General features: G+C 28.6%; 6 protein-coding genes across 20 annotated transcripts in view; 2 read left to right on the forward strand and 4 right to left on the reverse strand.

Annotated features, from left to right (window-relative positions):
• LOC111684903 (focadhesin) overlaps window positions 1-1,511 on the reverse strand; it is a 10,519-nt gene extending 9,008 nt beyond the window's left edge. The window contains exons 1-2 of one of the 2 annotated variants that reach the window (XM_023447132.2): window positions 1,344-1,511; window positions 794-1,073 (exon numbers count right to left, since the gene is read on the reverse strand). In XM_023447132.2, the coding sequence (XP_023302900.2) occupies window positions 794-1,065 (272 nt within the window). In that variant the 5' untranslated portion in view covers window positions 1,066-1,073; window positions 1,344-1,511. Of the gene's footprint in view, window positions 1-793; window positions 1,074-1,179; window positions 1,284-1,343 lie in introns of those variants that run through there. The other variant, XM_046954829.1, reaches the window with a different exon arrangement.
• A 411-nt stretch (window positions 1,512-1,922) lies between these two features.
• On the forward strand, window positions 1,923-2,894 carry LOC111684921 (tRNA N(3)-methylcytidine methyltransferase METTL6). The gene has a single exon (XM_023447152.2). It carries the CDS (start codon window positions 1,986-1,988, stop codon window positions 2,844-2,846), a length of 861 nt encoding a protein of 286 aa, XP_023302920.2. The 5' UTR covers window positions 1,923-1,985; the 3' UTR covers window positions 2,847-2,894.
• A 3,295-nt stretch (window positions 2,895-6,189) lies between these two features.
• On the reverse strand, window positions 6,190-8,874 carry LOC111684899 (hyccin). The gene is made up of 2 exons (XM_023447128.2): window positions 7,808-8,874; window positions 6,190-7,672 (listed from the first exon to the last, which is right to left on the reverse strand). Exons 1-2 carry the CDS (start codon window positions 8,482-8,484, stop codon window positions 6,550-6,552), a joined length of 1,800 nt encoding a protein of 599 aa, XP_023302896.2. The 5' UTR covers window positions 8,485-8,874; the 3' UTR covers window positions 6,190-6,549.
• A 472-nt stretch (window positions 8,875-9,346) lies between these two features.
• Window positions 9,347-10,400, forward strand: LOC111684901 (respirasome Complex Assembly Factor 1). The gene is made up of 3 exons (XM_023447130.2): window positions 9,347-9,611; window positions 9,835-9,938; window positions 10,004-10,400. Exons 1-3 carry the CDS (start codon window positions 9,498-9,500, stop codon window positions 10,197-10,199), a joined length of 414 nt encoding a protein of 137 aa, XP_023302898.1. The 5' UTR covers window positions 9,347-9,497; the 3' UTR covers window positions 10,200-10,400.
• Window positions 10,401-10,547: 147 nt separating this feature from the next.
• LOC111684900 (probable U2 small nuclear ribonucleoprotein A') lies at window positions 10,548-11,601 on the reverse strand. Its single transcript, XM_023447129.2, has one exon. It carries the CDS (start codon window positions 11,479-11,481, stop codon window positions 10,684-10,686), a length of 798 nt encoding a protein of 265 aa, XP_023302897.2. The 5' UTR covers window positions 11,482-11,601; the 3' UTR covers window positions 10,548-10,683.
• Window positions 11,602-13,160: 1,559 nt separating this feature from the next.
• LOC111684896 (F-actin-uncapping protein LRRC16A) overlaps window positions 13,161-13,927 on the reverse strand; it is a 60,075-nt gene continuing 59,308 nt past the window's right edge. For 13 of the 14 annotated variants that reach the window (XM_046953605.1, XM_046953606.1, XM_046953601.1 and 10 more), the window contains one exon: window positions 13,162-13,455. In XM_046953605.1, the coding sequence (XP_046809561.1) occupies window positions 13,442-13,455 (14 nt within the window). In that variant the 3' untranslated portion in view covers window positions 13,162-13,441. Of the gene's footprint in view, window positions 13,456-13,927 lie in introns of all 14 variants that reach the window. The other variant, XM_046953610.1, reaches the window with a different exon arrangement.

Below are 13,927 nucleotides of genomic sequence, written 5' to 3' on the forward strand. Positions count from 1 at the left end.
TCTATCTATCTATCTATCTATCTATCTATCTATCTATCTATTTTTCTCGTTTTCTTGATAGAAAAATTGTACTAGAAGATTGAATTTTAGCAGATTATCGGCATGTTTCACTAAATAGTTAAAAATAATGTTTTGCCTAATTCGACAAGTCAAATTATTGAACTTTTTAGAAGTTTCTCACTATTTTCATAAACATTTCAAGAAAGTATACAATCTCTTTCATAGCATTAACAAAAGAACACATAAAGAAAAAAACATAAATCAGTTGCAAACGATTAAAACCAAATATCGTTTGTAATGTATGTTTAATGACCTACATTTATTTTGCTATTGGTGTAAAATAGAGCGCATACAAAACAATTAACTCAGAAAAGCCAACGACCATTGTTGGTCAAGGTATGCGAAATAGTTAAAAGAACGGAAACTCCGGCTATAAAACATGACCGAAGTAGGAAGCACCTGGTGTTGTAGGCATGTACGACAGCAACAACATCACGTAAAAAAGGCAATGTACGAAGAAAACATGAAGAGAAAAAACTTTGAAGTACATAAAACAACAACTAAGACTAGAAAACAAATTGTAAAAGGAACTTTAATGGTGTATTCAACTATGAACAACGAAACCTTTAGTTAATCCTGTAGAAATTGCATGCAGTGAGAGTAAGGGGTATAATAGGAAATGTGAATGTAATTTATGTTGATTTTTATCCTTGAATCTATGAATTTTTTCCATATCAATTTATTTGTTTTCGGTTAAAATGAAATAAAATTACACACACTTGAATGTACTTACTTGGAATTTGGCAACATGGATATTAGCATTGTTAAAACACTAGCAGGCTCCAAAGTGCCTTGCTCCACCAAACGCACAAATGTCTGACAGCTCATAAGACCCAATTGTACATTTTCAGCTTTACACTGTGATTTCAAAAATTCAATTTCCTTAATATTATGTTCAGCAATTTTCTTTTCACGGCTTTCAACAATTTTCTTAAAGATTTTTTCCAAACATGATGATATCTTCACCACCGAAGTGGTGGGTGTAATAGTTTTAAATTCCTCCATGGGAATAGCTTTAACGAAAAGTAATAAGACCGCTTAAAAATGTTTCTTTTTTTTCACTTAATGAAATTTCTTATAATTTTGTAAAGTTATACCAATTAATTTTCAATTTATTACTTTTTCAGTTGTGTTTTGGCCGAAAAAAATGTTGTTAGGTCTTCCTTATACATATACCTTTTTGTTGGCAGACCTCCACGTAGGCTACCGTTGTTTAGTTTTTTAAACGTTTCTCTTAGCAATGACTAGAATTTTTATAAAAGTTTATTCTTTTGCGAACTTACTTGCAATTTAGTAAGAATTTAACGCGCAAGTCCTTATTTATTGGCCAATCTTCTTAACGTTGGGAATTGTTGATGTTTACAAATAACTATTGTTTAGAAAAATTGGTAGAAAACTAAAGGAAAAACAAAAGCTCGCAACAGTTTGTTCCAAAAAGAAAATAAATTGCAAAACTAAACAAACAGCTGTTACTATTTGTTGTTGTGTAAACAGCAAATACCGGTTGTTTACATATGAAGTTGGCTGCAGTTTATTTGTAAAAAGAAGGCTGATATATAAGGTAACACTGGAAGCAATGTCTGACAATACTTACTACTTACTTACTTCCTTACTTACTTATTTACTTACCTTCTTACTTACTTACTTATTTACTTACTTACTTACTTACTTACTTACTTACTTACTTACTTACTTACTTACTTACTTACTTACTTACTTACTTACTTACTTACTTTTATTGTTAAAATAATTAAAAATAGTCTGGCAGCATAGTTTTGCAACAGTCAATTAAAGGCTAGTGTTGTAAAACGTTAAATTATTATGATAACCGGATCTGTAAAAACCGCAACAAAACCCTTAAAAACAAAACACTAACAACGTGAATTTGTTAATTTTTTAATTCTTTGCGAAAATAAACCAAAAATATGGAAAATTTAGATAATAACAATCAATTAATAGAGGATGTATTTACTACAAGTGAAAAAACGCTAACTGACGATGAAAAACAAAAACTAACGGAACAAAATAAGCGATTAATACCGGAATTTAAGGCACGCCAGCTTGAGGCTCAGGCACAAAAACATTGGGATCTTTTCTATAAGCGCAATGAAACACGTTTCTTTAAGGATAGACGGTGGACAACACGAGAATTCCAAGAATTAATACAAGAAAATGTGGAGGCCTGCAGCTCACAGGGATGTAGAAAACTTTTAGAAGTTGGTTGTGGTGTTGGCAATTTTGTATACCCCCTAATGGAAGAACTGGAAGCATTGGGTCAGTTGAATAATTATTTCTATGCCTGTGATTTTTCACCACGAGCTGTAGAGTTTGTACGTTCCAATCCTAAATATGATGAAAATAAAATTAAAGCATTTCAATGTGACATTACCACACAAACCATACATGACAATATACCCGCAGAGAGTTTAGATATAATATCAATGATTTTTGTATTATCCGCCATAACACCGGAAAAATTTGACTCTGTGATTAAAAATTTACATAAAGTTTTGAAATCTGGTGGCATTGTGCTCTTTCGAGATTATGGACGTTATGATATGGCTCAGTTAAGATTTAAATCGGGTCATAAAATTGCCGAAAATTTCTACATGCGTCAGGATGGCACTAGAAGTTATTATTTTGCTGAACAGGAATTGGCTGATTTGTTTAAGCATAATGGTTTTGAGATATTAAGTAATTGTTATGTACATCGTCGTACATTGAATGTAAAGGAGGGTATTGATGTTCCTAGAATATTTTTACAGGGTAAATTTAGGAAATTGTAAGTTTTGTCTTTTTTTTTAATAAATGTTTTGTTGCGTGTACAACAATTATTTTTAGCGTTTTTTCATTCATTATTTAATTCTGGGCATCAATGTGTATTACAGCAAATTGTGGTAAATATTTGTTTTATGGTATTTTGTGATTTACTTTCTTTTTAAATAAAAGATTCTCATCTCTCTATCTAAGTAATTTGTTTTCATTTTAATATATTTATTATCTTTGCAATTATATAGTTTTTATTTGAATATATGTATGTATATAGTGTATTGTTTTATATTCAATTTATATGCAATAGTTTAATTTTCATTTTCAATTGATAATAACATGAGTTCAGTTTTTGTTTTAATTTTATTTTAATTAACGTTCAATAAATACATTTATGATGTTCATAAGTTAGTTTTTTAAATTATATTTAATATACATAATAATTTATATATATTTGGTTTTTTTTTAAATTTATCACACAAATATACACATATGCATTAATTATATTTAATTAATTCACATATGGCCAACTGTTTTGTAAATATTTGTTCAATTCACAATCGGTGTAGTACGGTAGTATTGTAGTATGTCATATTTTTTTGTTATTGATTTGTTTTTGTTTCAAACAAATTTAGTTGAAACATTTTTATGACATAGGTTTGCACAGGTAGCCAATGTCGGCTTTACTTGGGTCCATATTGATCCCTTTGTAAAATTTTTTATGACATACAACGCTACAACGGTACGATATCGATTGTGAATTATGATTTAAAATTATTTCTTATAATTTATCATTACTTGACTTACAGAACATGTTGGTATATGTATTAAAGAAATGATAACTATTGTCTAACTGGCTAAAGGGACAGGTTTAACAAACAATCACAATATTTATTCTGTGGAATTACAATTTTAGATTTATAAAACAATCTTAAAATAGAACCATTAGTATAACAGTAATATATAACGAATTATTGAAAATAGAATGAATCATTGCTTGTTAAAGGAAAAGTTTTAACATAAATATGTTTTTCATAAATAGTATGATTTTTTTTCATAATTTATACTATAAACTTGATAGTATAGTTTATAGTCAATTTTATAAATTAGTTTATAGTCTAGTCTATAGTCCAGTTAATAGTCTAGTTTAAAGTCTAGTATTTTGTATAGTCTATATACTAGTGTAGTCTAGTCTGTAGTTTTGTCAAAAGTCAAGTCTAGTCAAGCCTGTAGTCTATTCTGTCGAATAGATTATTGACTATTGTTTAGTTTATAGTCTAGTATAGTCTATAGTCTAATCTGTAGTCTAGTATATAGTCTAGTCTAAAGTCTAGTCTGTAGTCTGGTCAATAATCTTTGCCAAACGGAGAAAATTTCAATTCGAATGGAAATGCCAGAATTTATTCCATGGAAGTACTGAAAAAGACCTATAGAAGTGATAATTTTAACACAGGCTTGTCATACTTTACAAACTGCATCTTAATCACATCTAAAAATGTAGAAAAGTCAATACAAATAACATATTTGAAGTATATAAAGGTTTGGTGAAAAACCTGTGAAAATTTCATAAAAGTGTCATGAAAAGAATGTGTTTTATTTTTGACATCCAAATATCAGATTTTAATTGCTTCTTAAATTAAGATTATATGTAGTTTAGAGTTGCCAAAAAATTAACAACATACCTCTAATGAGAGATGTCTTTTCACCAGAAGTTGAAGCACTTCAAGTTACTAGTTCTGGTGAAAATACTACATCTTTTTCTACACTTTTTTTGCTGGGAAATACTACATCTTTTTTCCACATTTCTTTTTTGCTGGGTAGTAATGTATAACGAAATATTGAAAATGAAATAGTTTCATCATAAATATGTATTTCATAAATAGTATTATATTTTTCATAATTATTTTTTTCATGTTTATAGTCAATTCTATAAATTAGTTTATAGTCTAGTCTATAGTTCAGTTAATAGTTTAGTTTAAAGTCTAGTCTTTTACATAGTCTTGTTTATAGTCTAGTCTATAGTTTAGTCAAAATTCAAGTCTATAGTCTTACTTAAAGTCTATTCTATAGTCTAGTCAAGAGTCAAGTCTTTAGTCTATTCTGTAGTATAGATTATTGACTTTTGTCTAGTCTAGTATATAATCTAATCTATAGTTTAGATTATAATCTAGTCTATAGTCTAGTGTCTATTCTGTAGTCTAGTATATAGTCTAGTCTATTGCCTAGTTTATAATACAATCTTGTGTATAGTCTAAAGTCTTATGTCTAGTCTATAGTCTACAGAAAAATTTTTTGTTTTTAGTTAGTACTACTGTCATGTACAAAATCATACTATTTACGAAATTTTCTTATTCTAAATGAAAATTGTTTGGGGAGAAACAAGATCTGCTAGTTTCACACTATAATTTGAAAAATAAATCTAAAATTGCAATTATAAAGCAAAAATTGTGTTATAAACTATTTGTAATTGTTATTATCTTCAATATGAATGTAAATGTTTTAATGGCCTGATCCATAAATAAAATAATTACGATTTATTAAAAGAATTTTGCGAAAAAATAAAATTAGCCTGACGGCTATAAAATGTATGTAAAATACACAAAAGACACACAATTTATTAGCCCAATTAACTATAGTGAATGGATTATCTGAGATTTTGTTTTTTTTGTTGTATTATTTTAGCAATTCGAAAGTTATTTAATAATTATTTAAAATTTTATAATTAATAACAAATTTTTACAATAATTGTTTAAAAATTATGTCTTAAATAATTTAAAATTATAAAAAAAACAACAATAAAATACTTAATTTATATTTCACAAAATTTTCTATTTATAAAGAAGTTATAAAAATTAAAACAAACAAACAAACAGATATACATTTATCCAAATTGTTATTAAAGTGTAGTTAATATTAGAAAAAACTGTAATAAAAGTATTTAATTAAAGTGTTTTTATTATAAGAATGACTTTTATTTAATAAAATTTTGTTAATCAAAAAGAATAAAAAAAAGAAATAAGTTTTAAATATTATACCTAAATAACAATAAAGTGATAGTTAAAGTGATTATAAAATTAAAGAAAATGTTCATAAAGAAAATAAAACACAGAAGCTATTTAAGCAAAAAATTATAATAATTATTATATGAATATGTGTGTTTTTTTGTTAATATATTTTCATTTAATTTAACACAAACTTAAGCTTGTTAACATAACGTAAATATATGTATTTAGTACTGTGTGTGTGTGTTTTTTTTTAATTTTTTAATTAGTTTGTTCCATTTAGTTATACTTTTGAATTAAGTTCAACAATCTCCATTTATTAATCAACAAGTTATGTTTTTCATTAATTTCTTTTTTTTTAAGTTTAAAATTAAAATTTTAATAAAATGCTCATACAAACACGTATGGAATACCTCGTAAGTCATTGGCACAATAGAACAAAAAGTGCTTTAATCTTATTGTACATATCTATACATATACATATACATAGCTATGTAATTTAAACCAATATACAAACATAAAACAAAACAACTGTTTCACCCGTAAATAAATAAATAAATAAATAAATAATATAAAAAAACAAACAAAATAAAGTCTTGTTTGTACCAATGATCACCATTAAATAAGAGATAACTTTGTATGTATGCTATTAAACAGGTGAAATTAGATTTTAACCATAATATAAGTAGCCTAGGCCACTGGAAGCCTTAGAAAAGCACTAATCCACAAGTGTATCATTCGTTTTTACCCCCACAATACCGGGCGTTGCACTGAGTGGTGGTAGTTCAATACTGGAATCGAAACTTTTTGTAGTTAATAGGTCACTGCTGGTTAAAGAGGTGGTAGTTGTTGTACTATTATTATTGCTATTATTTGTTAGACCACCAACGACACTACCGCCCACAATACCACCACTACCACCACCACCTCCTAAGCCTGAACTAACGTTTGTACCTGTTACAAGAGCACCACCATTTAAATCACTGTCAATGCTAAAACTGCCACTACCGCTTTCATTAGCCAATAACGATTGCATTGGTAACATTTCCATGGTATCTAATGATTCATAAGTTTTTCCCTTTACCGGCCCAGGACTCTTCTCAAACTCCGAAGAAGAGCTTTCCATTTGCAGTTGCATTAGGGAATTGCGTTGCATGTGTTTATCTAGTTTTCGTTGCGGTGGTTTACTGTCTATGTTATTTGTGGCAGCATTGCCGTTTGTTTGATGAGCACCAGTTGTAGCATCGCCGGCATCCTTGTCTTTGTCCTTCTCTTTACCTTTGGATTTTTTGAAACCTGCTATCAATGCTTTATGAGCTTGGGCCTTAATGCCCTCCATGCTGGGGCGTATTATGGAATTGCGTGAACCTTGACCCGATTCTTTGCCTTCTTTGGCATTTTGTGTTTGTTCGGCAGTTTCCTCTGTTACACTGGCCAGCTGTTGGGGCGCCTGTGGCATTGTAAGATCTTGCACTTGGATGGGTATGTCATCGGGTAATTTTTTCGTACGGAATGATGCATTTGTTATCATTGATTTTGAGACAGCGGTGGTTACAGTATTGGTGGATGGTGTTAGAGCTACGCTCAGGCCCATGGGACCATCGCTGGGCTGTCCTGAGGGATTGGCATGCAGAGAGTTACGTACTGCACTGGTGATTAGTATCAATTCAGTGTACATTTCAAAGCACGCTCTATTATGTATATCTTCCAGTGTTTGGATGGCCACAGTACCAAAACCATTAAACATGGCAAAATAAATGGCATGCACTAATTCCACAAGGAATGCTGATGATAATGGAATGCGCGGTATCATGGATTTGGGCATTAGTGAAGGATCCGAGCTAAGGGCAAAAAAAGTTAAAACAAAAGTTTATATCATATACAATGAACACTAATGGTTTATATTAGAAGTTTTATGATTCAAACATTATCGATTAAATTACATACGTCCCATTAACCTCATTATCTTCACTTACCCATATGAGATCCTATGAGCATGAGTTGATTTCGTATTGAATCCTTCTGTCACCAATTGTGATGACACTCGACACAAGTGTATGAGTGCGGATTTTTGTGTTAAACTAACTTGTTGATTATAGCAAAACAATAAAGCGGTCATTATTCTCAAACGATTTTGGGCTGTAATCGCCTCGATGCGCTGATGTGGACCCCATTTTACCTCACGATTACAATTCTCTTCCCAGCGTCTCAAATCAGTCAATGGTAAATTCTTTTCTTCGTGGTACACAGAGGCCTGAGCTAAAATGGGCATACGAAATTGTACCACCCGTTCGCCCCCCTCCTCCGTAGACACTTCACCATTGTAAATGCAGATTAAAAGTGTTTCCAAACTACGTACACCTTTTTTATCACCACCGGCAACGGCATGCAGGTACGTATAGATTAAAACAGGTATAAATTGTAATGGGAACTTTTGTAATGATTTTTCTGTGCTGCGATAGAAGGCCAACAACTGTTGGCAAATATCATGTACCAATGATTCATGCCTTTGACGATCATGCAAAATGGTAAAAATTGCTTCAGCTATTTCCGAATCACTGTCATGTTCATTGGCAAAGTCTTTAACCTCTGAAGGTTGACCCTGTATACGTTGAAAATCCGTCAACCAATCTTGGACTATTGATTCTGCCATTACTCAGTATTCAGCACTCGAACAAACGAACACTTTTAATTATTTTACACAATGTCTGCTGCTGTTAAACAACAGTAAATAGAGGCAGTTTGGTGGACAACAATTTTTACTAAGTTTTTCTTTTGTTAGCAATAAAAATTACATATATTTTTTCTACTTTTTCACTCGTAATTAATCACAAAAATTGGTAAAATTTCTTTGGCTGTTTTTTTTTCTAAAAAAAAATATTTCAGTTGTTTTGACGTAATGTTGTTTTTTCTCTTTTTCTCTGCACTTGTCTTTCTTTGACACATCGGTTAATTAAGCTGTCATGACTATGCAGCGATTTATTGCAAATAAATGTTTATAGTTATTGTTCGAATTTACTGAAGACTTAATTTTTTTATGATTTCTGAAACTAATACACTTAGCAGAAGCTAAAAATATGGAAAATATTTTATTTAAAAGTTGATATAAATTAAAGAACACATTTCGCACAATGTTTACATTTTGCTGTTTTGACAAAAACGAGTTATCAACACTAAAAATAAAAACAAGGTGTGTTAAAGTGAACATTGTTTTAGATAAGAGTCACCCCGTCTCAGAAAATTTGACAGTTATGTTATTAAAAGATTTCTATTTTGCAGAGTTGGAAAAATTGTCTGTGGTAAGAAAAAATATGTAAACAATATACCTTTATTTAACGTACTTGAAACTCACGTTAAAATAATTAATTGAAATTCAACAATTATTATATAAATTTATCTTTTTGATGAAATTTTTAAATCTTTATTCACAGAACTTTACATTAACAAAATGTTTTCTACTAACATTCCCATCCTTGCCATATGTTAATGATTAAATGTCATTTTGACATTTGTGTTCTAAATTCGTTTTGTCCCGCACAGTCCAACAGTAATCACACGTCGAAGTTTTTAATATATTTCGAGTGAAATTGCATTTAATTAATTTCTGTATTTATTTTACTCCTTTTATTTCTATTTTCTAAGTTGAATTAAAAATTGACAGTGAAAATGTCTACAAGAACAAATACGATTCAACACAATACAAGTGGTAGTGCCAAGTCCTCTTCAATGAAGGAAATTTGCAATAGAGCTTTGACAGCAAAATCTGAGTGGCCGGATAAGGTGAGAATTTTTATTTTCGATAATCATGAAAACATGCTGGTAGAGTTAATTTATCTGGTTATACAAATAAACGTATTTAAGCAAGAGATAAAGAAATTGTTAAAGAAACTACTTGCCCAGTTACTTCCAATTGGAATTTTAAGTGCTTAGATATATATGTACATGTTAAAACTAGCTACATATGTATGTTCTAAATTATATGTATCCCCTTATTTTATTCTAGGATGAATTTTTGGATGTTATCTATTGGTCCCGTCAAATTTTTGGCATTATTTTAGGTGTAATCTGGGGTATTGTACCACTTAAAGGCTTTTTAGGTTTAGTATTGTAAGTATAAATACAAACTATGATCTCAAAAGCTAAACTCACTAACATTCCCTTTATTTTTTCAGGTTTGCAGGTATTAGTTGTGCTGTTGTTTACATATATGCCATTAATTTTCAAAATATTGACGAAGAAGCTTATGGCGGTGCTTGGGAATTGATTAAAGAAGGTTTTATGACTTCCTTTGCTGGTTTTCTAGTAACATGGATTATTTTCTATACCGGTCTTCATTACGATGCCATAATGGAAGCCAAAGGACGTTAGTCTTAATCCTTATAACAAAAGAACTAAAAAAAAGCAATTCACAAACATAGATAAATAGTAGTAGTTAATATAAATTGATTCCTGTTTTAATTTGTCCATTAAAAGTAAATGAATGATTCCTTACGCCACAAAGAAATTATAAATTTAACAAAAATTATCATAAATAATTAACAATCTATGTTAAATTATTTTCATTTGTAACATAAACTTGTTTTTTAATTTTTAAGTCATTCTTGCTTTTATGTTTGTAATTGTTTCTTTAAAAAAAAAACAACAAATTACTCTTCTAATATAGCCAATATATACTTACTACTCCTCTTGAGAAATTCTTTATTTTTCTATGAAAAATTTGGAAAAAATAAAATGGTTTATTTAAAAAAAAAAAAAAAACATATTTACTTCATTGGTTTGCTTCTTTATATTGTTCACTTTGATTTCACAGAAAACTAAATAGATATTTTAAATTAAAAAAAATATTTAAACACTAATGTTCCATTGCCACTTCTTGTGTTGTACTATTATTAGTAGTACCATTTTGTGTGGAACCATTTTGACCTAAAACAAAATTATCCGGTATTTGACCACTTTGCAAGATTTGTGATAATCTTTCTACTTCTTGCAATGAACTGGCACGTTTGATTGCTTCTCGAATGCGTTGCAAGTCTTCGGGATTGGCAAACCTTCCACCCGCACTGCCAGTTGATTTACCCGTTGCTTCCGCCATAGCTGCTGCTGCAGCACTTAATTTCGATTTTTTAGCTATTTCCTTTAACATTTCTTTACCCTGTTTAGAACGGAAGAATTCCAATGCGCTTTTGCGATCTTTTTGCTTGATTTTCCTAAAATCCAATAAGCGTAAATGTGGAAATTTATAAGCCATATACTCTCTGTAGTAAGGTTTCGTAGACACTGGATTCATGAGCAAACACAAAGTCTCTAAATGTGTTAGTTGTGCCAGAGGCTCCAAATCGCCCAATTCCTGCAAATTATTGCCGCTTAAAATCACCGAATTTAGGTTAGGCACACATTCTTGCAGATCATCACCTATACGTAGTATACGATTGTTATTCAGTAATAAACACTTTAGACGTGGTAAATAGGGAAGACCATCTAATTTTCTGAGATCATTGTCGGACAAATCTATTGTATCGAATTGGTCAAGCGTGGCTCCCAAATTTTCAATTTGTGGTATCTTATAGCCGCGTAAATCCAGTTCACGTTCTCGACAAGGATTTATAAATTGCATCGATTGATTTATAAGTTCGGGTGTTAATTTCACCATTTTGTTAAGTTTTATAAAGAATATTTACGAAATAATTTATTTTTTGTAAAAATTGTAAAATTTTTTGGATAAAAACAACAGCGTTCTTTCAAGTCTTCTTCTTGCTAAAAAAACATCATTCACTGGGAATTGATAAACTGTCAAACTATTGTTGCGAGAATAGTGTTGACAAAGGTTATGTTACAAAAACCGCTAAATAAGTTTTAAATCGTTGAATTGTGATTAAAATTTGTTTACACACTACTTAAGGTATTATTGGTCTACGGAAAGAACTGTAACTGTGAAAAATTATAAATCAAATTATATACATTCTGTTTAGACTATGAATGAACATTTTTAGACCTTAAAGGTTGTAATCAGTTTATAATTGCGTTATACTTATTGGTGATAATTGTATTCTCTGTATAAATGTTAAATCGTTATTAAAATGTTTTACCATTTTTAATTAAAAATCATTTCTTTTTAAATAAAACAACATGTATTTTTTTATTTTTTTTATTTATTTATTTTTAATTTCTATATTTTCTTTATCGAAAAATTTCAAAAATGTTTACATTTTATTGTGTAATGTTTATTTGGGAGTGTGCTGTTTTTTTTTCTTAATAACTTAAACATCGTTTAATTTTATTTATCGATTTTGAGTTTCTTTTTTTTTTCGTTTTAGTCTGAAAATTGTCAAGTCGTTGAAATTTTTTGTATGTTTTATTTTCACAACTGGTGGGGGCAGTTCATTTTTTTATTTTTATATTAATTACTTTCATTAGTTTTCAAAATTCATAATTTTTTTGTTATTGTTGTATTATATCAATTTTGTATTTTCCATTATTAAATAAGAAAATTTGTTTTTTACTAAATATTTTTTGCTTTTTTAATATTTTATTTTGTGCTACAAAAAAGAAAAAAAACTAATTTTTCAAAATTTTTAATTTAATATTTAATTTGGTGTCTTTTTTGTTTTAGATTTTTCTTTTTTTTTTATTAATAATGTTTGCAAAAACTACTTCTACTGTTTGTGAATGTTTTGTAAATAAAAATTTTATTGAAAAAAATTAAGGAAATTTCATATTCGTCTTATTAGAAAGTGGAAAATTTGTAAACTTTTTTTAAATTTAGCACTTCTAAGTGTTAATGTTTAAAAATGGAGTTTTAAAAAGATCTAAATCCTTTTTAATTGTTTCAGTTTTACTTGTAAAGTCTGCAAAGCAATTGCTTTTCATAAATAGTTTCAAAATTACTATTATGAACAAAATTAATTAAAAAAAACCTTGGCACTTAATTGTAATTATGGAAAATTATAAAAGAAATACTACAAACAAAACTAGAAAGTGTATTTTAATATCAGTTATTAATGTTATGTACGATTGGTTGTTTGTTTTATATTTGTTTTTGTTCAATAATTATTATAATTAAAAAAAGTATAAAGACTTATAGACAATTTACATAAATATATATATTTTAATATAAAAAGAAGACCACAAGGGGAAAAGTTATAAATTATAGTATAAAAAATATGTTCGTTCGTTTGTTTCATTTAAATCTATATGCATGTATATTGTTTTTGTTTAAATACATTTTATAAATAATATATTACAAAATAAAAATGGAATACTTTATTTTACTTAAAAAAATATTTAACTTAAAAACTAAAAATTAAAAAAAAAAATAATAATGATAAAAAAACATTGTAATAAATATTACACGCCAGTTAAGAAAAATACAAAAAAAAAAAAAATTAATAGAATAGAAAATTGCACAGTTTTGGAAAACATATTTCGTTAAAGTAAAAAAAGTTAAAAAGTTTAAACCAAAATTTAAGGCGTTTTTATATATATTTTTTTTTTGGTTTTAGGGGAGATTGTGTTTTTTTTTTTAAATTGTTGGTTTTTATAAATCAACGACATCCTCTTTGGTATATTGTGTATCTCTAAAAGTCCGTCGTATAGAGGATCGTTGTAGGCCTTCAACTAATTTCTCCTATAAAATATATAAAAATTTTATAAAATACAAATATTTAAGCTTAAAGTGATGTATAACGTTAGACATTTAAAATGACATGCAGCTGTGTTATGTATTGTTTGGTTTTTTTAACAAAATATTTTAAAATTACAACAAACAATAATAAAATACATTAATTTTATAACAAACACAAAACAGATCGGACTAATAATAATAAAGTTGTAAACTTTTGTAAGAAAATGAAAAAAGTCTAGTCTATCGTCTAGTCTATAGTCTAGTCTATAGTCTAGTATATAGCCTAGTATATAGCCAAGTCTACAGCCTAGTCTATAGCCTAGTCTACAGACTACTCTATAGCCTAGTCTGTAGCCTAGTCTATAGCCTTGTCTATAGTCTAGTCTATAGTCTAGTCTATAGTTTAGTCTATAGTCTAGTCTATAGTCTAGTCTATAGTCTAGTCTATAGTCTAGTCTATAGTCTAGTCTATAGT

The sequence above is a fragment of the Lucilia cuprina genome, chromosome 6, assembly GCF_022045245.1.
Source record: "Lucilia cuprina isolate Lc7/37 chromosome 6, ASM2204524v1, whole genome shotgun sequence".
NCBI lineage: Eukaryota > Metazoa > Arthropoda > Insecta > Diptera > Calliphoridae > Lucilia > Lucilia cuprina.